The sequence below is a fragment of the Pavona decussata genome, unplaced genomic scaffold, assembly GCF_977016875.1.
Source record: "Pavona decussata unplaced genomic scaffold, jaPavDecu1.1 SCAFFOLD_366, whole genome shotgun sequence".
Classification (NCBI taxonomy): domain Eukaryota; kingdom Metazoa; phylum Cnidaria; class Anthozoa; order Scleractinia; family Agariciidae; genus Pavona; species Pavona decussata.
Window position 1 is genome coordinate 705,198 of NW_028145742.1, and position 26,875 is coordinate 732,072.

At 39.6% G+C, this 26,875-nt stretch overlaps 1 protein-coding gene across 1 annotated transcript; it reads left to right on the forward strand.

Annotated features, from left to right (window-relative positions):
• Positions 1-4,855: 4,855 nt before the first annotated feature.
• Positions 4,856-26,875, forward strand: LOC146452583 (uncharacterized). Its single transcript, XM_085097324.1, has 22 exons — positions 4,856-5,102; positions 5,270-5,719; positions 7,410-7,700; positions 8,934-9,062; positions 9,485-9,530; positions 9,977-10,056; positions 10,160-10,219; positions 10,351-10,413; positions 10,668-10,786; positions 11,723-11,762; positions 11,953-12,102; positions 12,376-12,504; positions 12,986-13,117; positions 17,217-17,251; positions 17,466-17,526; positions 18,020-19,100; positions 20,862-21,047; positions 21,665-21,748; positions 23,657-24,399; positions 24,596-24,695; positions 25,546-25,734; positions 26,376-26,875. Exons 1-22 carry the CDS (start codon positions 4,995-4,997, stop codon positions 26,567-26,569), a joined length of 4,470 nt encoding a protein of 1,489 aa, XP_084953450.1. The 5' UTR covers positions 4,856-4,994; the 3' UTR covers positions 26,570-26,875.

A 26,875-nucleotide genomic window follows, 5' to 3' on the forward strand; every position in this document is an offset into this window, starting at 1 on the left:
CACACAACTGTAAAATGGCCTATTGGGAACAAGTACGGTGTAGGCGGGTCATTCCTTAATCTAACTATTAAACAGAGAATATCACTGGTTTACATCAGGAGAATAGCCGCGTCAGTTACGAACAACCTTGAAGTCACGTTTATAAGTTAAATTTGAAAAAAATTGCTGGCCAAAATATTTATACGAAACGTGATTTCAGTGAAATAGTTTAGTTTGATTGGAACTCAACTGAGGGTTCTGTTTTTCCATAATAACACCTGTACTGAAATATAGGTATGGTATAAACTTTTCTTGGGATGGTAAACTTTTTTGAGAAGAATGATTTCGGAAACAAATGCTACCCCGTCAATATATTACTGCAACTGCTCCCATTGCTAAATCTTGCCCCATAGACCTTATTCATAAATAGCGGCTGATTATTATTATTTCGATATATGTTAATTAGCCCTACGGACTTCGTTTTAGAGTAAAAATTCTAATGATTTTTTTTGCACATGTTGACGAGGCTAGTAAGGCTTGGCCACCATTTTTGCATAAGTTGTATCAGACCTAGGCAAAGGCAATGGTTATGAAGCCTGGCAAACTTGTTTGTTATATGTTTTTGTTAGCGTTTTTGGCCGTGACCGTGCACAAACTACAATAGATTTTAAAATGTGTAGAAACAATTTACCAATCGAAGCGTTCCTGTTAAGATATTCAACTGTAGTGTGAACGTTAAAACGAAGGATTGTGCACGGTCGCGGCCCTTCCAACATAAATTGCAGCACCATTGTTTTCATGGCAAGGTTTCATAACCAGTCCCCCTATTAACTATGGTATTAGATTAGCGAAAGTTACACTACGACAACGGCAGAAAACAAGTGATGTAATGAACCTTTCAGTGGTATGTTAACCAGCACAAAAGCTGGTTTTCTTTGCAGGTTCAGCTTTTTGACATACAAACGAGGTAATTGGGGCTGCTTGACATACAAACGAGGCAATTTGGTCATCCTGCGTTGTTTTAAGACTTTCGCTTCGCGTGCATGGATTATTAAACAAAAGAATATTTGGCCGCAGGCTCAACTCTAATTACAACTATTACCTCGTGAAATGACCAAATTCAAATATGCTTTGTTTGTATCCATTTGCAAGAGTAGTCCATGAAATATTGTACTAAATTATTTGACAATTGCCAGTTTATCTAATAGTTAGTAACTTAGTTTTACTAAAACACAAGCTTTTGCCTTGGGGATTTTACTGTGATAAGGTATACGGTTACTCTATATGTGGGTAGGAGCCAAGTCATTACTGGCGGCTTCACCTCTCGATGCCGCTAGCAATCTTGAACATGCAATTCAAATAAAAAAATAAGACCACACCTTTCCCCCCAATTTCAATTATGGAAAAATGGCGCGTTTTGCTTTGCGCGCGAATTCATCGTTGAGTTGAGGGGGGCGGGGGGAGGCTTTCTTTTTTCATTCTGTCCAAGATTGTAGCTATGCAAGTTACATGCCGGTGAATTTGCAGTGATTTTCAATCCTATTTCCCGAGTCTTCCGCATTGTCCTCTTCTCTCCTAAGACTCATTTAAGAGCCATTTTACCTTTGTGTCGTGATTTTAAACAAAACGCCAGCGTTTGGCAATCAGATAATCTGTGGAGCAATAACTTCCTACGGTAGTGCTGTTTGTGTTCCGAAGGTGAATGCTTTTATAACATTTGTCCAGTTGGTCTACAACATTTCAGACTGGTTAAATTTATTTTCCGGTACTTTTTGGAGCAACGGGGGTGAAAGGTGAACAAGCCCCAATATCAAGGTCCAAATTCTCTTAATTTGTCTCTATATTATTCTTGCAGAATTAGTTGGGAGAAGTTATATTATAAACTTCCGTGGGCAGTTGCAGGGGGAAGTTTTGGTATAATCAATTTTTCTAGGTTAAAAATGAGGGCGCCGTAAAATTTTCTTAAAGATAAAATTTATATATACACATACAATTATTTAATAAAATATAATTACTAGTTGTCATCGGGTTATTGGAAGCTATAACTTAAATAGTAATCATTAGTACTATGCGTACTCAAATAATTTAAATAGGAGCCATATGCTTCTTGATTTAAGATTTTTCAAGAACTGGGTGGGACTCTTATGTCAATAGTGTTTGCTTCAATTAGGTGTTATTTCATAATTTCATAAAAAATATGCTTGAGTGCTGGTCTGAGAAATAGATGTAAACATGTCGTCATTTTTATATAATAAACACTTTCATGACGGGAAAAGTGAAATTGAAATAGTGTTCTCCAATAACAGTCTTGCACGCGTGCGAACCCATTCTCACCCCACCCTCCCCCCGCCCGAATTTTTTTTGTCATGCGAAACGATTCACCCAAATAATCAGAGGCACTGGGAACGAGGTTATGAACAATTGAAAAAAAAAAAAAAAGAGTGTTTCTGTCGCGGGATTATCGGTTTGATAGCTGACTCTTGGAAATTTGATGTCCTTAAAACTAGCTTGTACCCTTCGAAGCTTTCTTTCTTGGACTAATTTGTTGTAAGAGTACCAAATTACCGCGGAGTAATTATCAACCCATAGTCCAGCAACAGAAAACTATGGTGAATTGTAGTTCCCCACTAAACTTTCGCCGTGCCTTATTGGCTTAAATTGATCACGTGACGTGGTAGTGTTCATATCCATCGGTTGCAAATGCCCGGATGGATAGTACGCCGCGAAAAAAAACTCTTATTTATTCTTCCACTTCATTAACAAACAGCTTGTTCTCGTTGTATTGTTAGCCAGTATGTTGGTCATTCGTGAGCGTCAATCTCAATGACTTTTGTGCGTAACTTCGCTTCTTGGGCTAATATTTATTTTAAGAACATCAGATTTCCGCGGGCCGGCTATCCTATTGATTGATTATTTCACGGGCTGCTAGTTCTGCTAGCATGTCATTGATTAGAATCACGCGCTCTATTTCACTCCGAGCAATTGAATATTGATGTTCAGTAAACCAAAGCATCCATGTATTACAGACGAGTAAATGTTTGTTTAAGCCAATTACTTGATAGTAACCTGACAGTAAAAAAAAAAAAAAAAAAAAAGAAGTAAAATTTCAGTCAATTTTGCTAAGTGTTTTAAAGCTTATTTACGATCCTTTTTATTGCGAAAGGAAACCTATTTTGAACCATGAAATTGCCATGAATAATAAGCTCCTCCTATCCCCCGAAAGAAGCCTGAGGGCTTACGTTCGGAATTTTAACAGTATCGCTTTGTTTCGGCGTCTTTTTGTCTGTTTGTTTTTCATTTCTCATTGGCTCCTTAATTATCTACTGTTCCCAGCTCATTTTTGAAAGGATATAAAATAGGTCAGAAATCCATTTTATTTTCCATCCTAAAGTTTTTAAACCATTTATCCTGATATAACTTTCTTAAATTCGTATTCCCGTGAATATATGTTTCTGTTTCCTTTTGGTTTTTCAGCATCAATGCCAACATACCTTATAGTTTTCCCACTTGGAAGAAGATCGCGAAACCCCGACTTCCATTTTGAACTCTTGACTATAAAATTGACTTCATTTTTGGCAGCTTTCGATATTTTTAAGAAGGAGATCCTGTGCTGAATATTGCTTCAAGCAGTCTTTACACTTCCTACAAAGAATTCAACCTATCGTCCGTCTTTTGCGGTTTGCGTCGAATCCGCTAAGGAAAGGAAGTTAATTGTTTTTAACCGTCGGCAATTTCTGGCTTTCAGCTGAATACAGTCGAGCTACTGATTGGTCGAGTCAGAGTGGAACTGAAACAGGTGCGTATAATAGATTGCTCGACAATTGCAGTTGAACTATGATGCCTGATTCAAACTTTTGTGGATGAAAGCTAGTTCGGCGGACGCGTTCAAATAGAATCGAATAGAAACTACCTTCAAGTTTTGGAGAGCCTACAGCTCTAGGTGGGGTAGGAGGTCGTTTTATGGCCCTTTATAGAGATATTTGTGTGAGCTAAAACAGAGTGACGAGTTCAGATCATTAGCTGAAGATTTAAGTTACAGAAAGTTTTAGGGGATGGAATCTTATTTACGAATTTGGTTTTACAAAAATGCTAGCGGACACAGTAACAAGATATGATGCGCCTCCGAAAAAAAAAAAAAAAAAGAAAAAAGAAATTTGTCTTCCAGTGTTACGAAATTTTGAGATGACATTTTGCCGAAGAGCGAAAACTTGAGATTTTGTTAAAACTTAACTCGAATTTCTGAGCCGATTGAGACCTTCCGAAAAGATATCCACAGAAAGGTACCTTTGAACAGTGTATTCCTCTGGTGTCGTGTGGACAAGATGGCTCTAACTGCTTTTGATTCTATTGATGGCATCCTAAAAAAGTTTGTATGTGTTTATCCATCTTTCTACCTTGAAAGTCAATTATCAAGTGACATGAAAGTCAAACACCCGCCCACTGCACTTCGCTCCAAGAGAAGTCCCGTACAACTTGTCCGTAGAAATCAACAATTCAAAACTCAGGTATTTACAGTAGAGACAAAAAAAAAATAACCCTTCACTTTATCTGACCTTTAGACACGTCGTGTGATAAACGATGAAGAGAATTTTGAAGTGTATTTTTTTTACGACCTACACGAAAAGTCAACATTTTTCTAAACACAGTACGTATATCGCGTGCTGTTTACTCTGCAGCTCAAGCTGTTTTATGACGTTAAGGATGATAACGGAACAAAGGCCATCGTCCACTCTCTTACACAATACTTCGCATTTCGTATGCAGCAAAAATTTTCTGCAGGTATAAAACAGCCTGAGGTGCTAAACAATATTTCAAGGGGGTGGTAGTTGGGAATCTTGAACTAGCACGTGATTTGATTCGACCAATCATATTTCCGGAAAAGAGGCGGTCGAACTAAGTCGTGTGTCGCATGTGGTGTGGAAAACCGTACTGCAGTTTTATTACTTTTCCACGAAGTTTTTAGTGTATTTTATAGATTTTTCAACCATATAAAAAGGAGAGGAGTACCTTTGACCATGGGAGACCAGCCTGGTGCTGGCGGCTCTCGTTCATACAAAATCCGTGGATATTCGAGAGAGCGACAATCTGCGAAACCGTATTCTCGTCCACCAGGGCGAAAGAAGGTACGTGAGGCGAACTTTGTCAAATACTGATTGAATTATTTCGTTTTAACAGAAACAAATGACATTTATTTGCTCTTAAATAAGTCTTTTTGTCATTTTACCTGCGACTGAGCCTACGCTGCTGCTTGGAAAGGTAATTTTAACTCGTTCCCTTTAACCTGTTGCAGGGGGTTATCGAAACGGTGAAGGATTTCTTCTCCCCGGCTTGGCTGGTAGATTTATTTAAAGGAAATCAAAGATCACAAGCTGTAGAAATCGAAGACGCTGATGATGAAGACGAGAATAACGAGGTGTTACAAACTATCGAAGAGAGCTCCAGCTCAAATCCTAACGTGCGATCTTCAAGTGTACCGTCAGAGGTTTCTACAACAAGCAAAGTGGGTAACGGACAGTTGAGATCCTCGTTCGGGCCTGGATATTTTTCTTCTGTTTTACGAGAACGTGAGATATCTAGGGATACCCCTTCGACCTCAAGACCTTCACGAACGTTCGGCTTATCTAGTGGATTTGATCGTTTAGGAGAACCGTCCACAAGTTCGGCTAGATCGGAGGAATTTGAGAGCGAAGTTCCATGCTCGAGGCGAGAAACTGAGAGCGTGCAACTAGATACTGTCGTGGTAAGCTTGTCACACTCTTACTGTAGCAGTACAATTAATATAGCTTTCGTGTCTTGCTTAGATGGTGATAATGGGAGAGTAATGATCATGGCTTTATTGTTAACAGAGCTAAAAATTTGTTTCGTGCAAGTGCTGTGCCCGAATTGTAATTAATTGAATGAAGGTCGAGGGTAAATTATGATAAGTTGCCGAGAATTCGGAGAAAGAAAGCTCTTTTGACATGCTGTTAGGTCTTCGCACTTCCATATAACCTTATCTCTTACTTAATAACCAGTCAAACTATCATGGCCCTGTGCCTAGTTATTCTTAACCAAAACGGTTCTTTCTTCCAGCTGTATATTAAGCTTGTGGTACATTTTAATTCCTTGTTGAATCGAAACGTTCATTCAACTTCCTGTGAAGCTTGCTTTCCAATATTATTACTTTATGCTCACAGTTTGTTGATATTTAGAATTATTTTATGTGAATGAAATGTGTGATGGTATGTATATAATGTTCTAGGGAGTGATTTGAGCAAATAGTGACTACTGTTGGTGAATGCTCCAAAGAATTTACTAGAATTTGTACATCACAAATTGATTATGCAATGATAAAACAGTTGAGGGATCAAGTGAAATCAAATATTCAGATTTGTTTTTTGGTTCAAAATCAGCTGTGTTTGATGGTCAAACACAATCAGGAAAATGTTAAAAAAATGTAAATGAAATTTGTTAACCCATGAAGCACTAAAGAGCTCTCCAGGAACTCGTTCAAAGATGATCATGCATTCTAGGTTGAATCGGAATTTGGAAATGTTGGTTTTTGTGGAGGGAGGAAAACGAAGTACCTGAAGAAAAACCCTTGGAGCAGGGACGAGAACGAACATGCAACAAACTCAACCTATGAACACCATCAATTCTGGGAATCAAACTGGGCCACATTGGTGGGAGGCAAGTGCTCTCACCACTGTGCCATCCCTGCTCGCCAGGGAGTAGGGATAGTTTGGTTGAGTTCATTGCCTGTGTTGCATACACTAACAGTGTGGTCATAGGTCACTAGCATTTGTACAGTGGTTGATGTTACACATCGTATAATGTACTGTTTGAGTTTAAAACTTCTCTGATTTCAAGCTTACTGCTAAACGTACAAAGTTTAGTAGTAAGTGATGACTGGACTTTCAAGAATCTTAAAGCTCTCTTACAGTAAAGAAATGCATTCTACTAGAATTTGTGGACTTTAAGAATGCATTCCCCTGAAAATGTGAATGCATTTCTTATAGCATTCACTGTGTTCCTTTCACATTCTCTTCCTGTACCTCTACCATTCCAGTTTGCACTCCCCCATCACCCAGTAGTGCATTTCCTGTAAGGTTTTAGTTCTGTCTGTTACTGAAGTATGTTAGCTCATCTACACTGTGAATATATAAGATTGTTTTGCTTGTTTCACTAATGGGAAACGATGTGAAATAAGCAAAATTTATGTGCTCACAAAAAATCAAAAACACTGCATGCCTCACACTAGTTTGCTTGTGTTTGTGTTTCTTGCACTAGTGGGACCTAGTCATTATTGAGGACCCTGTATAGTGAAGCGAGTGGGCTCTTTTTATGAGGGAATGAGTTTTGTTTTGATTTCAATCAACTGAGTTAAAGGTGCTTTCCTTCAAGGTGAGATTAATGTCACCTTAAACTGCCCTTATCTGTACCCTCTACAGGAGGAAGATCTGACAATACTCCATGTTGACAGACACGAAAAGAGTAAGCCAGACTCAATCCTGACTTCTACTCCTGCCTTGTTTTCAAACGCCGGGGGTAAAAGAAGGGCAAACACTTCAATATTTGGTGAGCCATTACCCATGTCAGAAGCTTCAACGTCAAAAGCAGTGAACAAGTCCAGACCACAGCTGTTCCTGCCATCCCCTGAATCTCGACCTGGTCCGCAGCCGTTCTCATTGCCTAAAAACAGACCATCTTTCTCTGTTTCTGCGTTTGGTTCCCCTCTGCCAGTGAGTTACTTTGATTTAATATGATGTTATAATGATGTATGCGTATTGTTTGTTATAAATTATTATACTTTTAATGGTTTCTTGATTATCTGAACCACAGTTAATTTAACCTCCTTAAAGAACTCAAACTGAAAGCTGTTCCCCTGTTTTATTCTTTTTCTGTAACTTTTGAGAAACTAAAAAAACTTCCCAACCTTTTTGAAGTGTGGTAGACATTGTAACAGGCAAGGGAACCCACCGCTGCTACCTATGATTGTAAAATATTTCAGAAGGGCTGAGTTTAACCTGTAATATGACCCCCTCTCTCCCACTTTACAAATCTTTGTCAGGTCTTTCAAAAAGTCAGATTCTGGTCACTTGCCTGATTGGTGGAGAAATAATACTTATCTAGCAGGGGATTCATTAAGATTTTTAACAGACAGGCAAGAGATTAGTACACCTGGACATGTTGGGTATGTCATTTTGTGGAAAAAGTCGGTTAAGATGTTAAAGGCAACCGTTGCAAAGTTGTGTTTATAGACAGTCTATTTCCCTGGTGCCCAGTCCTAAATTAAACCCCTGATCTAGGCAATCTTTTGGGATGTTCAGCAATAGATCTGCCATTTCACTAACAGCCCAGTGTTTAATCTAGGCCATGTTTTTGCGTCATTGACGTGGAATATTCTATTCTGATGCAAAATGAAATTGTTGTGGAGTCATACTGATGCAAAAAAGTTACCTCATATATAAGTACTTCCAAAGCAGCAGGCAACAATAAAAGTAAATTTTAAAAAATAGGTGTGCTTACTAGCTATAGCCTGAAATGAAATCATAGTTTGACCCAGACCATTTTTTAAATAACCCAATTTAAAATGCCATGTGGGACATATAACCCACTTTGACTAATTTCTAGATTGAACACTGAAGCTGAACTTGAACATTAAAAAACGTAAAGATTTGAAAAGTTCCCCATTGCAAGCAACTACAATCCTGGCAAAAAATGTTGGGACAATTTCCAAAACTCAGCAGGACAATGGGTACCCCAAGGCTGTTGCCTACAAGGATCCAGCAAACTGGTACTCGGATGTAAATAATTATTGCCTCTAACACCTGGCAACATTCTATAGCCTCTGCTCATAATTTCTGAGTGTTGGGCTTCATTGAATTTTTCTGAAGTGTTTTTGAACCCAGAGCATGTAGTCTGTACTTGTAATGTTAACACGTTTTCATTGTGTATAATTTTTTCCTTATCAGCCCAAGCCACCCCAAGCTGGTGGGTTTTCCTCTCCATTTTATCGTGGAAAAACATCATTTGGTGGTGCTTCCTCACTGCATTCATCAGGTTACAAGAGAGCGAGAACAAGTTCTCCAACATTTGGAGAGGTAGGTTACGCCTTCATCCCCTAATTTTAAAACAAATTCTCCTATCTTGTCCCCATATGTTTCTTATAAAAGTACTATGGATAAGTTATTGAAATATAAAAAGAATTCACCTTAGGTGATCATATCCTTAATTCTCATGACCTCAGGGATTGAATAATCATTGATATTACAAGGAGAAATTTGATGCTGATCACTGTTAGTACTTAAAGGGTTAAAAGTACTCTCTTGTTTGGTAACAGTCAAGGTAATAAATTTAACCTTCTAAAATCAAGAAAATAATAGTAATGCCATATTGTCTTTGGTGTTGTGGAAACTTTATTTTTTGTCCTGAAAGCATTTTTTTTTTTAACAAGACTCATCAAATTATAGAAATTTTTATTGTAAATATTCCTTAATTTTCAGACCTTGTATTTATTTTGTAGGCCCCTCAACCAACAAGAAAAGTTATCACGCCCAAGCCAGTTTCAAGTAAGCTGTCTGACTTTCCACAAGCTTTCCCTGTTGTTGTTTTTGTCTGTTTACCTACCTTTATTCCCCGTTCCGCAGTTCATAAAGGGACTGGACCCTTGTTGGTTTACACATTGTTCAAATTGCATTGTGTGAAGAAATGAACCCCATCGCCAGAAAGATCACATAAAAATGATTGAGTTTACCAAGTTTGGTTATGTTTTATTTCATAGTAACCAGGCTGTGACCTGTCAGAGGTCACCCAAATTCCATACAAAAGTCTCTAATTTTTCTGATTTTTGAAAGCCTCCTACATGGTTGAAATCTAATGGCAGGACCTCAAACTTGGTAAACTGACTAATTTTAATATGATCTTTCTTGTGATGTGCCTCTGATTAAATGAAAATATAAAAACTCATCCCGGTCTCCATTTGAAGTCTGGATAATAAAAATTGTTGCATATCTAGGTGCTGGAAGTAGTGGTGTGACTAGCCAAACAGCAAAGAGAATACTGGAAGCCTTAGAAAGCATGTCCTCACCTTTAATTGTAAGTATTTCAATCTGTTAATTAATTTAGCTTTCTTTGTTTAAAGTTTTCACAATGTTAGTGCCAGTCTGAATTAAAGTATTTCATTGTTTGTTTTCCGCAGGATGCCAGAAAAATTCCAACACCGCCCATCTCTCCGTCATCTTCTCCACTATCTTTCTCTGTGAGTTATGTCATGTTTTTTTTTTTTTTTTTTTTTTTTTTTTTTTTTTTTTTTTCGTTTTCATTTGTCACTTAATCATGATCACTGGTTCTTCTGTCAATACTCAAACTTTCTATGTATTTCTTTTATAGCCTGCTAAAAGAAAAAGACCCCGTATCCCATCTAGAGCCGTAGGCTCTCCACGTAGCTTGAAGGTAAGAAAATCGCTTTTCCCTGTGCTTGAAAATTGAAGCAAAAATTTTCGCCACTGTAGAGAAACAGTTAAATTTATTTGAATACTGAAAAGATTTATCAGAACCACAGATAACGATTTTTTCAATTCAACGTAGTTCCAACAATGTTCTGCTTTCACAAGAGTTTGCTTTGCATGGTTGTGTGTAACACATTATTTAAATTGCGTAACTCACATATCAGAAATGTCTTACACAGTTGTTTTAATCGCTTGCAGGCTCGCTTTCCTGGTCCTCCAGTACAAGATCTTTCTGCACCCCAACAAGCGTCTATCTCCCAGTTAAGGCCAAAAGAGACTGTTACTCCTGAAAAATGTGCCACTTCATCAAGTTCTTTGTAAGTAAAATGATTACTCCAATGCCAGGGTTCCATGCTCAATTTTTTTTCAAGGTGGGTGTTGATGACCTTTTGTAATACAAAGGTCACCATTTGCCAATTTTGAAAAAAAAAAAAATTTTATCTTGTTGAGACATCAAGAATATTTTGTGAAGTAGAAACCTAATGACCATTCTGAGATGAAGGAATGAAAATGGCGTGTTCCTTGGCTACTTAACAAAAATTATTCTAATCATAGACACCTGTTCTTAAGTCTTCATATAAGCAGAGAAATGTTGAGTGAATTGCCTCACTCTCATTATCAAACCTTTCCTCTTTGTCTGGATCTAAAAACTCTTGAAGAAAAGAAACTGCTTAGGACTGGTGACCTTTGTGACGATTTCAGATGCCATTGTGCTTCTCCACTTACTGTGGTAACCAAAACAGTTGCAGCTTGGAGCAGTAAGTTTTCTATCTTTGACCTGGGACATGTTCCATTTAGCCAAAGTTTTCAGTTCAACTGGTTGGAATGCATGCAACACACAGATCAATCTGGAATTAATGGACAACATTCTGAGGTACTCTAGGTTTTTTCCATTCCAACAAGTCAGAGTAGAAATTACCATTCTGTTAATTTTTGCACAAAAGTTCCATTTCCACTTTGTTGTGTTCTTTCACCATCACGTAAGCTTTTGATCTACCAATGAAATTGCAAGTTTGGAACAAATGGAAAATATTATATTTTGACGCGGACAGTTTCCAGAATTTCCAACAGAAAATTTTGGCTAAGTGCAAAGTGGCCCTGGTCTTACAACATTTCACAAATCATACTTTGAAAGAATTTGTCTGGACAAATGTCTTCAAAAATAAAAGTTAGAGTTATCAAGCACTATTTTGGTGAGTTATCCAAGTTTCTGTCGGTTTTGCAACACTAATCAGATGTTTTCCTCTCCTCAGATTTTCTACAGCTACCACAACCGTTCCAACATTTTCCAAGGTATTGTATAAGTTGGTGTAGTACACAAATGTACAAGTTTATGTTGCATTGAGGAGAGGTAAAAAATGTGCTTGTATCTTTGAGGTTTTATACAAGAAATTGCATGAGCTTTTGTGTGTGCCAAGGGACATGGTTGTGTTTATGAGGTTGTATTAAGGTTGGGTTTATTCTTTATCTTTGTACCTTTCAGCCTTCAGTGTCCTCATTTACTCCAACACCTCTGCCAATTTCTCTCTCACCATCATCCTCTAACACAAAGGCGGGAGGAAAAGTCAAAAGTTCCAGGAGCACAGGTCATTACACACAAAGAGATAGAGGTGACAATAGGAGTGAAAATGAGGTAAGTAAGAACCTTTCCTTTGGTATTTTAAGGTTTTGACACTAATTGAAGTGGTGGGTGGAAAAAGGCCCCAAGTGACTCTTGATCTCACGTCAAATTCTTCCCTCTTTTACGAGGAAACACGAGGTAATTTGGAAGGAGAATGTAGCATTTTCACAGAAGTTTCTTAGGGTTGTTTCCCAGGCACCCTTTCAGTAATATTGTGATCTATCTCCCAGTGCTGTACCATAGTTCTCAAACTCAGTAATATCCCTTGTATGGTTTATTCTACAGGTTGTTAATCCAATACCTGAAGTGACAGCTGCCGTCCCGCTGACTTTACCAAATGGAAAATCCCTTCCTTCCTTTTCATTTTCACCCACTTCTCAGACTGGGACGACAAATTCAACCACAAGTGCAATGGTAAACTGCCACTGAAGGCATACACTGTTTTAGCGATAAATGGCATGAGTGGCTTTTGTATTCTCTTATCAGTACTATTTATCTCCTTCTTAGGCTCTAACATTAGAAAACAAAGTTGTATTATGCCAGCTGTTTTTCTTTTAGTGTGTGTTTAGTTGAGTATTCTTGGCAATTGAAAAATTGCAGTTGTGGACAATTGCAGAAAGACTGTGAACACAAAGGTGTAATAAAACTCTGACTTCTTACATCTTTGATGAGAACAAGGCCATTTTGAACACAAAACGTGAAGTAACTGGTTATGAAATTTCTAACATTTTATTAGTTTAACATGACACCTTGCGGTAATTAATTGAAATTTGGCCATGTTATATGAAAGGATCAATGAATTCCTTCTTAGATACCCATAATGGTGTTTGTTGTGTTGAATTTAATTTCTTTTTGGTTTTGCTAAATAACGTCATTTGCTTCTTTCTTTTTTCAGCCCTTCTCAACAGCCAACACTAAAGAAACTGAAGACTTGACAAAAAATAACTTCAAGTTCTCGGAACCCACCGAAAAAGTAGCTGCTTTCTCACAAGAATCAATTACGGCAAGTCAGAGTAGCTCGAACAAGGTGAGGGTAGAAAAAAATATGTATTATTCATCCATACTCATCTAAACAGCATCTTGTTTTGACTGGACTGGTAGGAAAGCACAACCATAATGTATCAAAGCATTGTCAACTGGCCACTGGTGAGAATTATGTTTTTGTAACGTTTTATGGTCGTACGTCGGAACGATAGATAGAGAGAGACCCGAGTGCAAGTCAACTCCTAGTTTATTGCAGGCTTCTGTGTTCTTAGAGTTACAATGAATCAATAAAGTACTCTTATAAAAACACCCAATATGCGTGAGGTAATCAGAGGTGTTGATTACACTACTATAATTAACATATCGAGATCACGCAAGTTAGTGTCACAATACAATGTCACATTCCGGTATCGTTACAGTTTTCATTGGCAGACAGGGGTGACATGAAAGGAAAGTGGTGTCACTGGCTCACATAAAGGACAAAAGTCTCTTGTTAGCCCTGGTCAAAATTATGGAGACAGCTTCTAATTGTTGATAAATAGAACAAGATGATTCAACATAATATAAGAATATCCCATGCACTCCCCACCCCCAAAGTCAATATTGCTTTGTTGAAAAATTGTACAGCATATGACAATAGTTTCTTCAGTCTATTTCAAAATTGAAATTATAAATTTCAGATCTCCTATTAAGGTGGAAGATAGTCTGACCCTCAGAACAACATTGAAACAGGGGAGTTGGGAGGGTGTGCATTTTGGCATGAGTGAAAGTGATTTAAGAACGTTGATTGGGTTAAGTATTGTAAATTTGACTGCCTTCATTGTAAGAGCCATCTCCAGGAAGTCAACGTAATAATTGAAGGGCTGGGAGCATAACCGACCTATGTCGAATTTCAGCCCGTTTTTCGATGTAGCTCGGATTTGTCCAAACTTTTGTATGTGTACTGCAATTCGATTGAAAACCATTGTCCAGTATTTTTTCACGCCGCTTTGTGTTTCGTATTGATGCCATTGAGAAATTTTACCATCTTGTAAAGATATATCGGTAACATTATAGACACTGGATGACCAAAAGGACAATGCACTGAGGATTAAATACTTGTATTCAATATACACTCGCTGTCTTTGAAACACGGCACACGAAAGCGGTGTTTTTCGCGGGAGCAACGAAAAGAATGCTGTCACGCTTTTATTTGATTCTGTCACAAACTACTACGTACGTGACAGGAATGTCCCAAATGTAAACAGTTACATTCTCCAAGAGAAAATGTGTCTATTTCCTGGCGTAAAATCCAGCTTTGTCCCGTTTGTCGACATATCACTCTTGATAACGCAAAATACTAGCATTCTACACGATTAACAGGAAGACATGTAGCCATTTCAACGATTAACAACGATTAACAACGATTAACGGCAGTTCTATTAAAAAGGTAAAGACTATCTATTCTTTTTACCACCAGTCGGTGTTAACCGTTGAAAATCTATGTTAATCGTACTTTTATTGAATCATTGCCTTGAAATTGTCAAGTTAATCGTTACATACCGAATTTGAGGCCTGGCAAACCACAACTAAGGCTTGCAAAACACCTTGTATATGGCGGGATTTGTCTCTGATGCTCCCGTGGGATTTAATAATCAAATTGAAAAATTCGCCACGGCACAGTCATCACTACCAAGGAGGGATTCTTTGGACAACATTTCCACCAGTTCCTGTGAACTGCATTCGTCAATTTCGTAACTTTTCAAAAGATCCATAGATGTCGTGCGTTTTCAAACTTCACCAAACAAAAGCGAAAGCAACTAGCCAGTACGATACGCAAGTTGTTTATCCCGACTGCCTTGATCTATTTTGGGCTTGTTACAACCCGCAAAAGCAAACCATGATATCATCTCAAACGTTTCTCAAACGTTAGCAACAACAACTGGTGCGACTAAACACGGCTCGTGGACAGTGGAAACTTTTAGCCTACCGATAATTTGGAAAACGAGTCTGACGTGGACAAAACCTATAAAAAAAATTTGCGTTCCAAGCGCGTTCACTTGTAGAAAAGCAAACTACCAAATCCCCCTCCCCCCCCCCCCCCCGACTCAATGTTGTCTTTTGGGTCCCGCACAGTTTCCTGGCAAGCATCGCTTCCCACATCAACATTGCATAAGGGGGAGGGGGGGAGGGAGAAGTAACTGTGGTAGAATTATGAAGGAAGAAACAGTAAGTGAGTGGTTTTTTGGCTGTCTGTGTTCGGTTGTCATTGCATAGGGGGAGGGGGTGGGAGGAAGAAGTAAGGAAGTGGTTTTTGTTCTGTTGGTGTTTGGTTTTCTCAAGGAGTTTTGTCCACGATTGTAAAACCGCGAAATGTTTTCCAAACCAGGGAGAGCCAAAATTCGGACAAATCCGTGCGAAACCGAAAGCCGCGCTAAAATTCGACATAAGTCGGTTATGCTCTCAGACCTTCATATGAGCTATTCCCTACGGGGTTGACCAAATGAATATATAAATATAATATTCATATATTCAATTGAAGGGCTGGGAGCATAACCGACCTATGTCGAATTTCAGCCCGTTTTTCGATGTAGCTCGGATTTGTCCAAACTTTTGTATGTGTACTGCAATTCGATTGAAAACCATTGTCCAGTATTTTTTCACGCCGCTTTGTGTTTCGTATTGATGCCATTGAGAAATTTTACCATCTTGTAAAGATATATCGGTAACATTATAGACACTGGATGACCAAAAGGACAATGCACTGAGGATTAAATACTTGTATTCAATATACACTCGCTGTCTTTGAAACACGGCACACGAAAGCGGTGTTTTTCGCGGGAGCAAAGAAAAGAATGCTGTCACGCTTTTATTTGATTCTGTTACAAACTACTACATACGTGACAGGAATGTCCCAAATGTAAACAGTTACATTCTCCAAGAGAAAATGTGTCCATTTCCTGGCGTAAAATCCAGCTTTGTCCCGTTTGTCGACATATCACTCTTGATAACGCAAAATACTAGCATTCTACGCGATTAACAGGAAGACATGTAGCCATTTCAACGATTAACAACGATTAACGACAGTTCTATTAAAAAGGTAAAGACTATCTATTCTTTTTACCACCAGTCGGTGTTAACCGTTGAAAATCTATGTTAATCGTACTTTTATTGAATCATTGCCTTGAAATTGTCAAGTTAATCGTTACATACTGAATTTGAAGCCTGGCAAACCACAACTAAGGCTTGCAAAACACCTTGTATATGGCGGGATTTGTCTCTGATGCTCCCGCGGGATTTAATAATCAAATTGAAAAATTCGCCACGGCACAGTCATCACTACCAAGGAGGGATTCTTTGGACAACATTTCCACCAGTTCCTGTGAACTGCATTCGTCAATTTCGTAACTTTTCAAAAGATCCATAGATGTCGTGCGTTTTCAAACTTCACCAAACAAAAGCGAAAGCAACTAGCCAGTACGATACGCAAGTTGTTTATCCCGACTGCCTTGATCTATTTTGGGCTTGTTACAACCCGCAAAAGCAAACCATGATATCATCTCAAACGTTACTTATAGCAACAACAACTGGTGCGACTAAACATGGCTCGTGGACAGTGGAAACTTTTAGCCTACCGATAATTTGGAAAACGAGTCTGACGTGGACAAAACCTATAAAAAAATTTGCGTTCCAAGCGCGTTCACTTGTAGAAAAGCAAACTACCAAATCCCCCTCCCCCCCCCCCCCCCGACTCAATGTTGTCTTTTGGGTCCCGCACAGTTTCCTGGCAAGCATCGCTTCCCACATCAACATTGCATAAGGGGGAGGGGGGGAGGGAGAAGTAACTGTGGTAGAATTATGAAGGGAGAAACAGTAAGTGAGTGGTTTTTTGGCTGTCTGTGTTCGGTTGTCATTGCATAGGGGGAGGGGGTGGGAGGAAGAAGTAAGGAAGTGGTTTTTGTTCTGTTGGTGTTTGGTTTTCTCAAGGAGTTTTGTCCACGATTGTAAAACCGCGAAATGTTTTCCAAACCAGGGAGAGCCAAAATTCGGACAAATCTGTGCGAAACCGAAAGCCGCGCTAAAATTCGACATAAGTCGGTTATGCTCTCAGACCTTCAATTGCATATTGTAATATTGACTCATTGTAATTTGTTTTCTGTCAGATTACATTCTCCTTTAGCCAACCTGTCAATAAAAGGTGAGAAAGGATTAAAATCAGTTTGTACAAGTTCATATATTTGAATGATGCAACAAGTTTCGTTAATTTTTTCCAAATTAATGATTAATTTTTAGACGAAAACCCCAAAACTTTTGATACGAAAATTAAAACTTAATAATATTGATGATCAATTAATTTGACCAGTTACAGAACTCTCTAAGTTTTTTTTGTTTGTTTGTTTTTATCTTTTCAGCGATGTAACCAGTGATAAGAAATTGTTTGCAGACAAGAAAGACAATAGTTTTGTTGTAGAGGTATGTTAACAGCTCGTGGCTATACAGTGTAGCTTTTGATGGTAAAATGTATTTAAAGTGATGTTCTTGCCCTGCTTTCAGTAAGGAAGTCACTGAAAATTAACTCCATTGCTGAGATTATTTTTGAATATTAACTGTGATATGTAAAATTCTTCTGATAGGCCTTGTGATACCGTAATGGGTCTTGGGTATGGTATAAAAGTTGAACTTGATCTCCTCTAATGCCAGATTGTTAGTCATTAATAATTGACGGCACAGTTCGTACTTAGCATGACATTTTTAAGTATTAGATGGAGTTTACTGTGGTAAACTGATCTTCCTTCCCAAGGCCATTTCCACAGTGGTGGATACAGTATTAGTTTACCCTATTAACCTGGTTTCATTCAAACATATCAAATGATTAAACTTTGCAAGAGTAGTGTGATCGTGGCCTATTGTTAACACCACAAAGTTGCTAGTGAAATAATGCTGTGCTTTGTGTTTTCCATGACAGTCAAAAAAGACAGAAAAATCTCTGGAGCCCAACAACAATCTTCTCAATAAATTTGCTCCATTACCTGGTTCCTGGACTTGTGACACCTGCTTAGTGTCCAACAAAGCTACAGATACAAAGTGCATAGCTTGTCAATCATCCAAGCCTTCCACCGGAAAACCAGCTCCTAAGAAACCACCAGCCACAAGTAACGACTTGATGCTTAGTAACGATGCAAGTAAAACTAAATGTGTTGAGACTCCTAAACCAGTTGCTAAACCAGCATCACTGTCCTCTGAACCAGTAGTTAATTTGGACAATGATTTAATGAAGAAGTTTGCTCCTCCTGCGGATACATGGAGTTGCGATGTTTGCCTTGTTCAGAATAAATCTACAGACACCAAGTGTGTAGCTTGCCAGTCGTCAAGACCAGGTGCGACCAGCACTACAAAAACAACTTCAGCACCATCATTTGGCACTTCCTTGAATGTCGTCGTGCCTGACAATAGTTTAGCAGCAAAGTTTGCCCAACCTTCTGGATCTTGGACTTGCGACACTTGTATGATAACTAACAAACCAGAGGATTCTAGTTGCGCAGCCTGTCAAACACCAAATCCAGGAGCAAAGCCAGCTGCTAAAATCACCAGTGAGGGATTTGGTGTGTCATTTTCTTCTTCACCTTTTACATTTGGAGTTAATAATTCATCAGATGCAAATTTCAGTTCTGCATCATCAATTAAATTTGGAGTGGACGCAAAAACCACCAGCGAATCAAGTTCTTCTGTCACTTTTACGTTCGGTTCATACACAGGAGACCAAAATAACAAGTCTGACTCAAACCAGGCAGAGGGTTCAAACAAACTTCCTGCCACATTCGGGTTTGGTGCACCAGCTCCTCAGCCTAATGCCACAGAGGCAGGAGAGAGCAAGACAAATGCTGTGGCACCTTTTGGTTTTAGCGCACCAACTGTTAACCACATTGGCAAGGATGATAGCACAAAAGCACCAGCTTTCGGTTTCGGAGTGAATAGCTTGTCTGACAAGGATAAAGCAACCACAGTTGGATTTACATTTGGGGCTCTACAAGCTTCTGCTAAGTCAGGTACAAACTTGCTATCAGTTTGAGTTGCATTCCTTCAAACCTGAGGCTTGAAATAAACTTTTTGTTGTTATTGCAAAACAAAACAAAAATATTCCAACTATTTTGAATAGCTACTTGCAATTCAAGCTATGTGGCTCCAAAACATATCCATACCCCCACCCACCCCCCACCCCCCTTCTAGAAGGTCAGTGTAAATTCAGGTGGTGGTAGGGGGAGGGGTGCTCAAAGGCTTACGTTAGTAAGGGAACTTACTCAAAATCTTAACAAGATGCCTGCTATACTGGCATTACGCGTGATGCTGGGGCTGATTCATTTATTCCAACTGTATGCTTCGCCGATTGATAAAACTATCCTTGCTAATGGAATAGTTTGAGTCACGACGATCGCGTTACGTTATTTACCTTGGGTTACGCGACTCAGACTATTACCGGAAATGTGTGAAATTCCATTACGATAATGTAAGCTTTTCAATGACCTCTTTTTAGTCTCGCGTCGTGGTCTAAGACTGTCAAACAAAGCACGATTCCTTCGCCAGGAACTCACCGATTTCCACCGTTTTAAATGTCGGGTGCTTCTTAAAAGTTATTCTTTCGATTCACCGCTTCAAAATGGTGAAATTTCCGTTTGAAAACGGCACACTTGAGTCCAGAACATGTTAACAATATGGCGCGACAATTTAATCCGTCCTTAATAAATATATCAAATGATGCGTTGACGTCACACCGGTAGGGTTGAGTGGGTCCCCTCCCTCGCGATTAAAGCGACAAGAATGGATGTTGATTGGCCTGCTGTTGTTGAAGACAATCAGAACATTACATCCCGAGTAGGAGAGGGGAGAGTTTAATGAATAAATTAATGTACCGATTTGTGACTACGAGGAAGAAAAAAAAAAAAAAAGAAATCGACCCGTTTTTAGACACAGTATGCCCCTTCAGGGCATCCCGCGTAATTACGATTTCCAGAGGGGAGGTGGATTCCAACCAAAAAATCGTACATGGATATTTTCTTCACCTGCTCCCCTCTTCTTAGATATAGGCATATAGCTGCATCTCAATGACTTGAAACCTGATAAAATCAAACTTTTTCCATACCAGCAAAAAGCAATATTTTTCTGCACCTTGAAAACTCAAACGTTTGGATGGTTCAAGCTACTAAAGACTCCTTCTATCTTCAGCAGTTAATTAAGGACAGTACCTACTATTGTTACTGCGCATACGTTCTGCGCATCGCGAGATACTCGGGTTTCCTATGGGTGGTGCCTACTAATACAGGAATATTTTTGCGCGGTTTAAAACTATACGGAGAAAGCAGAACTTACCAAATGCTTTTGGTATCTCAAAAGAAAATTGGGGGTAGCCATGCATTTTTCAGAGATAATTAAGCTTCAATTTAGGAAAAAATCCCATACATTGCTTTATATTTTGGCATTTTTTAGGAGATATTATTGCTCAATTATCTCTGAAAAATGCATGGTTACCCCCAATTTTCTTTTTGGATTCCAATAGCCCTTGCTAAGATCTGCTTTTCCCCACGTAGTCATAAACCGCACAAAAATACTTCAGTATTAGTAGGCACTGTCCTTAAGGCAAACTAAAATTTGGTTGAGTCTGAGGAAGCCAGTAATGTACTGTTGTAACAGCTGCTGCACTGGGGAAGTAAGATTTCTCCTTGAGGTAATCAGAGATCTCAGGCAGCCAACATTCAAGGTAATCATTTAACTTAGCAATGTTTTAATCTCTTCTAATAATTATTTTCTTTCAGCTGGATTTGAAGATAAACCAAATTCAATAGCATCAGCGGCAGCAACTGGATTTAAACTCCCTGAGGTGAAGGAAACATCAAAAAGCACAAGTGAACAGTCGTCCATCCAGACAGGAGCAGGGATGAGCATTGCTGATGCAGCAAAATCGGGCTTCTTGAAAGTTCCCACAGCTAGGGACAAGAGAGGTGAGATCTGCACAGATTTTAATATAACAGTAACCTGAAAATCTGTATCGTGATTATTTTAGTCACTTGGTATGCAACGGGGCCATTTCTGAGTTGCTTTGAACCTCATTATGAAAGCAAAACTTGGTGCATAGTTTTTATCATGAAAATTAGGTTTCATTCATATGCAAACAAAACGTATTTTCACATGTAAAGCTTTGCACTTCAATAGGTTCAAAGCAACTTGCAAATGGCCTATTGCAGTGCTTATCCTAGTCTTCATTGCCTAGTCTTCATTGACCTTTAATTTACTGCAATAATGTTACCCAGTGGATAAATTTCTATCCAGCAGACAAAATGTATTAGTAGGAGTACATTTTTTCTGCTGGATAAAGCTATCCAGGATGGTAATGCACAACCTGTGAACCCTATTGCCTTATTAAGACTAGTGGTAAGCATCTGGAATGTCACCGTCTACATCCAAAGTTTCTACTTGTGAGACTTGTGAATACTGTACTGTTATTGCCTGTTCTCATGGTTAATGACAAATGAATAGCAGCAGATCCCCAGTATCTCAATACATCAGCTTAACTAAGATTGAAAAATGTTTTACATCAATTTTTTGTATGTTTTTGCAGATGATGCTAACCCTCCTCCAAATGTGAATTTATTTGCTCCAGCTCAAACTGCTCCAGGTGCTTCTACAACCAAAGCTGAGACAGGTTTGCATTGGTTCTTTTTTAAGTAATGTTTAAAAAAATGTGCAGGAGTGTTTTATCGGGTTTAAAACCACAACACACAGGCGAGTGCTTTTAGACCCGATAAAACATGTGCTGCGAGTGTTTTGAACAGCTTCAAAGTCATTCCTGGAAAAGCGTGTCAGTAGAGTTCATAACGATAATTATGCTTTTGTGAACATTGGAATTTAGCATATGAGAAAAACACCGCATACTAATGCAGAGTGTTTTATCAGGTGATAAACACCGCATACTAATAAGGAGGTTTAAATCGGTATAAAGTCGCTGCATGTGATGTATTTACCATTAATTTTGATAGGTCAGTGGGCTTATAAATTATTAATAAGTTTTTGAAAGATAACTCAAAAATATCCTTTTCCTGTTGCATAACTGCAAAGAGAATAGTCCTTGCATTCAACTTCTGTTCCCTTTGCAGTTATGAGGGGGATTACAGAACACATTTAAAGGGAGAGTTTCACGGTTCGGCGCATGTGCGAGCGATAATGTAATCGCTGTCAAGCCAATTGTTTTTGGACCAATTAGAAGCAAGTACACAACACCGGCGGGATACGGCGGGCAAGTCTTATAACTTGCTGGCATAAAAATAAAACTGACCGGCCAGTGTTTTGGTCACGTTTCAGAAAGAAACAAAAAGGCTGTCCATGTAAAACACATGGGGAATTTTGCAGCGCTGCTGCGTGAATGTCCCATGACATTTAAGAAATGCCAGAACTTATGCGAACGTATACGGTTTTATTTTAGTACAATGTCGATATCTCGCGGCATCGACCTTTTTTCATTACGCGCGGTTAGAAAAGCCGAGAAGCTCCCTCAAACTTACGTACTTAAATCCAGTATTTCATCAGCATTCAGTGACAAACTTACTATAGTGTGTGCGCTCGATAGCCTGATTTTATTAGACCAGCGAGAAGGCAAAGAACGAGAAATCCGCAAGCTTCAAGAAGCGATGGGACCGTTTAGTAACAACAACACTGAGCGTCCTTCCGAGATGCTGGAATGCATTTGAGAAAACTCTGCCATGGTGGCAAATCGTTTGCCATTCGCAATGACCATAATTTTATAGATAAATGAATACCTTACAATAGATTTTGTAGTTTGCCGCAAATCTTTTGGATTTTTTTTTCTGTTGCCCGCTATTCGAGCCCGACTACAACTAACTCGCACATTTGATCTCATATTTATTCGCTTCGTGTCTTAGTGTTGTACAATTTTTTCCATCCAAAGCAAAACACTGATGTTTGATGCTGTTTGTCCGTTGAATTCTCCGTTTTTGACAGTTGACTTCCATATGAACAAACAGTACGATTGAAATCTAGAAAATCCTCGCAAGCTCATCCAAAGCCAGTTGGTGACCTTTGCCATTTCCAGCGTAAGCAGATGTGCTGCGAAATCGTTGTCTATTTTAAACAAACTTATCTCTTTACCAATTTTCCACGTTTGGTGGACATATATTGTTAACCACACAGGATTTCTACATCCACTCCACTCTGTCTGCTTTAAATTCTGTGCTTCCAGAGAGTCCACAGAACGTCCCGTCGCCGGTCGGCCGCGACGTCTCCTTGCCGATCCATCGACAAAAATGTCGTTTTCAGATGCTAAAACACTTTTAACCTTACAAAAACCGAACTTATATTTACAACAGGAAACAAAGATTATAAAAAGTGAAGAACGAAGAGCGGATGATCCAAATTCGGGCGCGATTTCAACAGATTGTTCCACCACAAGCTCGCATCGAATTTAGTGTCGACCCGTACAATTTATTCTTGAGCCGGTCTGCTCGCGCATGCGCTTGACTGTGAAACTCGGCCTTTAAGAGGAGTTTTTTTAATTACATTGTAGTCTTACATTTTGGTCACGGTGTTTTGCTGACAGGTTCAGGATTTTCCTTTACTGCGCCTTCAGGAGCCCCTAGTTCCATGTTTGTGTTTGGAGCAGCTTCAACATCATCATCTGCTACTTCCACTGCACTTGATCAAAGCCTTGGTGGCACTGCCTCATCTAGCACTCCATTTCAATTCGGAGCAGTCTCAAGCTCTACAACTGCTCCATCATCCCAAGTCGCTAGCACCACAGCCCTAGCTCCATCACCGTTTAGTCTTGCGGCAGATGCTGCTGCACCTGTTAAAACTACTGCTGCTGCTGCTCCACAGTTCGGTTTCATGGCCAATGTAGCAGCTCCAGTGTCAACCCCTGCAGCACCTTTTACATTTGGTGCAAACACTGCGAGTACAGCATCAACTGGTGCTGCTTCGACGTTTCAATTTACACCAAGTGGTGCAGGTGCCAAGCCATCAGCACCAAGTGGCTCGGCACCTTTGTTTCAATTTGGTGCCCCCAATGTTTCTTCAGTGACATCCTCCACTACTCAGCCTGCACAACAGACATTTGGCATAACATCCACGCCTGTAAGTTCTGCTTCAGAAACAGTAAAACCATTTGCATTTAATGCAGGCTCTACAGCGCAAGGGTTTTCATTTGCCCCCTCAAAACCCGCCGAAGCAACGACAGGTGCGGGATCTCCGTTTGCATTTAGTGGATTGGTGGCTAAACCAGATGCAACTTTCCCTGGATTTGGAGCCTCACAGCCATCTTCAAATCAACAAGCATCAGCTCCTGTAAGCATTGTCTACTTGTCTTCTTTGTTAATTGAACTTCTCTTGATGGGGGGAAGTAGCTGTGTATAATTTCTTTTCATAGCTGTTTGTTCATCCCATTCAAGATTTAAAATAACCATGATTGTGATCTTTGTCGTTTAAAAGTGCCCTCTGTGACAAGTTTGTTGATATTAAGTGTATCTTGTTTCATTGACAGCCATTTATGTTTGGTTCATCCAACCTGACACCAGCCCCTTCAGAGGAAACCATGGAGGCCGATGGCAGCAGCAGTTCAAGCAATCTTTTCACCTCGCCAGGTACAATTGTCTAGAAAATAAGTACATGAACTACTGCAAAATATGTAGGGGCGCAACTGACTGGTTGGTTGTTTGATTGGTCAGTTGCCTGATGGATTGGTTGGGTGGGCTGGCGTGCTAGTGACTGGTCAGTTGGGTGGTTGGTTGACCGACAGACTGACTGACTGACTGACTGACTGACTGGTTGGTTGACTGATCAGTTGACGGATGGATTGGCTCTCATGCTGACTGGTTAGCTGGTGGTTGGTTGTCTGACTGACTGACTGACTGATTGTTTGTTTGACTGATCAGTTGACATGCTGGCTGGGTAGCTGAGTGGTTGGTTGTCTGACTGACTGGACTGACTGACTGACTGTCAGACTGGTTGTTTGATTGGTCAGGTGACTGGTTAATTGATTATTTTATTGATTGATTGACTGCTGAATGAATGCATATCTGCTTGATATCAAGTTTGTTTTGTGAGGTTGAACAAGCCTTTCTATCACTGATACTGCCCTCAGAAGAAAATACCAATGTTCTCAAGTCAATATCCTTGGCAGTTCTTTTAAGGCGCTGTTACACTAGGCAATTTTTCTTGCAACTTGTCTCGCAATTTCGTTGCGGCACAAGTTGCACGAATCGTCGCCTCGTGTAACATGTCTCAAGTTGCCGCAATCGTTGCGAGAACAAGAAGTCGGTTCTACTTCTTGCAATGGTGACTGCAACGAAACTGTTGCAAGACATTTTGATTCATTTTTTGTCACATCAAAATTGCGAGACAAGTTGCAATAAAAATTGTCTGGTACCTAGTAACAGCAAGCTGTCATTTTCTTTTCCACAAATTAACCAATTTTCTTTCATATTCCCTCAGTCAATCAAGCAGGATTTGGATCTGCCACACCTAACGCAGGTTTTAACTTTGGAGCCCCAAGTGCTCCGTCCACTGGAGGCTTCAACTTTGGTGCTGCACAGGCTACCACTGGAACAAATAACTTTGCTTTTGCACCCAGTGGAGGAGGTCCCCCTGCTTTTGGTGCGAGTGGTGGTCCTGTGGCCAATGGTGAGTTTCTTGTTCTCTTCGATTCTTGATAGTCGTAATGCTGACTGGTAAACTACTTTCGCACGACAATTCTCAAACTCATTAATAATTCATCAAGCCAAATCAAAGCAAATCATTACCGTGAAGGAGGTTTAGAAATGTGATCTTAATTATCATAAAATTTTGTGAACTTTTGCTTCGAATTTCTCCAAGAATTATCAATAGTTGAGAAGCTATATCAAACACTCGAGTGACTGTTTCCTCCTATTTCCAAACACCTCGAAGTTGGTTAAAAAAACACTCGGCTGCGCCTCGTTTTTCCAACCTACTTCTCGGCGTTTGGAAATTGGAGGAAACACTCTTCCTCGTGTTTGATATATTACTTCAGACAATGTTTTCGCCCCTCAAGGTGGGAAACACACGTTAAATTACGCGACAATGGAAATTTACTTTTATCTGGATTGCTACACAGGATCTCCCATGTTCGTTAATTTTAATCACTTTCTTGTAAATATCTAACTTTTACTAGTACGATATTTTATTAGTGTCCCCAATTAGTCTACCTAGGCTAAATACATCGACACTTTATTAAAGGTTTTACTTCACGTTAACTTTACTTTACTTGAGATACTGACTTGTTTTGTTCTTATCTCAATCCTTAGCTCCCGCTCCAGGTGGATTTAACTTCGGTGCATCCGCGAATACCACCACCACTGGCGGCCCGGGAATGTTCAACTTCGCAGGCGGAAGTGGCACCCCCACGGGAAATGCCATGTTTACTGCGGGTACTGGTGGAGATGCCAATATAGCCGTGAGGAAGTTTAAAAAGGCTGTGAGACGCAGCAAGCCCCGTTAGCGAACACGCCCAACTTACAACCTGGGTTACGTGACTGGACTGTTGTACACTAACAGAGTACAAACGAAACGTTACGAGACTTTTTCGTCTCTACCCGATCATACGCGACGGGTTAATGAACGTACGACGCTACTCCGATCTGTCCCGACGACGGTATTAAACGTGCGGACAATACAGAGGAACGCTATGAAATGGCGACGCATTGTCGCTGACGTTTGACGAGAACGAAAAACGCGTACGTACGGCGACGCAAGCATTGGACGCCTCATTCCAGGGATGGGGTGTTGCACAGAGAACGTATTTTTT

Coding starts and splice junctions, on each gene's coding strand:
- LOC146452583 (XM_085097324.1), top strand. CDS start 4,995: ATGGGAGACCAGCCTGGTGCTGGCGGCTCTCGTTCATACAAAATCCGT. Junction 10,787..11,722: donor GCCACTTCATCAAGTTCTTT/GTAAGTAAAATG, acceptor TCCTCTCCTCAG/ATTTTCTACAGCTACCACAA. Junction 24,696..25,545: donor CAATCTTTTCACCTCGCCAG/GTACAATTGTCT, acceptor ATATTCCCTCAG/TCAATCAAGCAGGATTTGGA.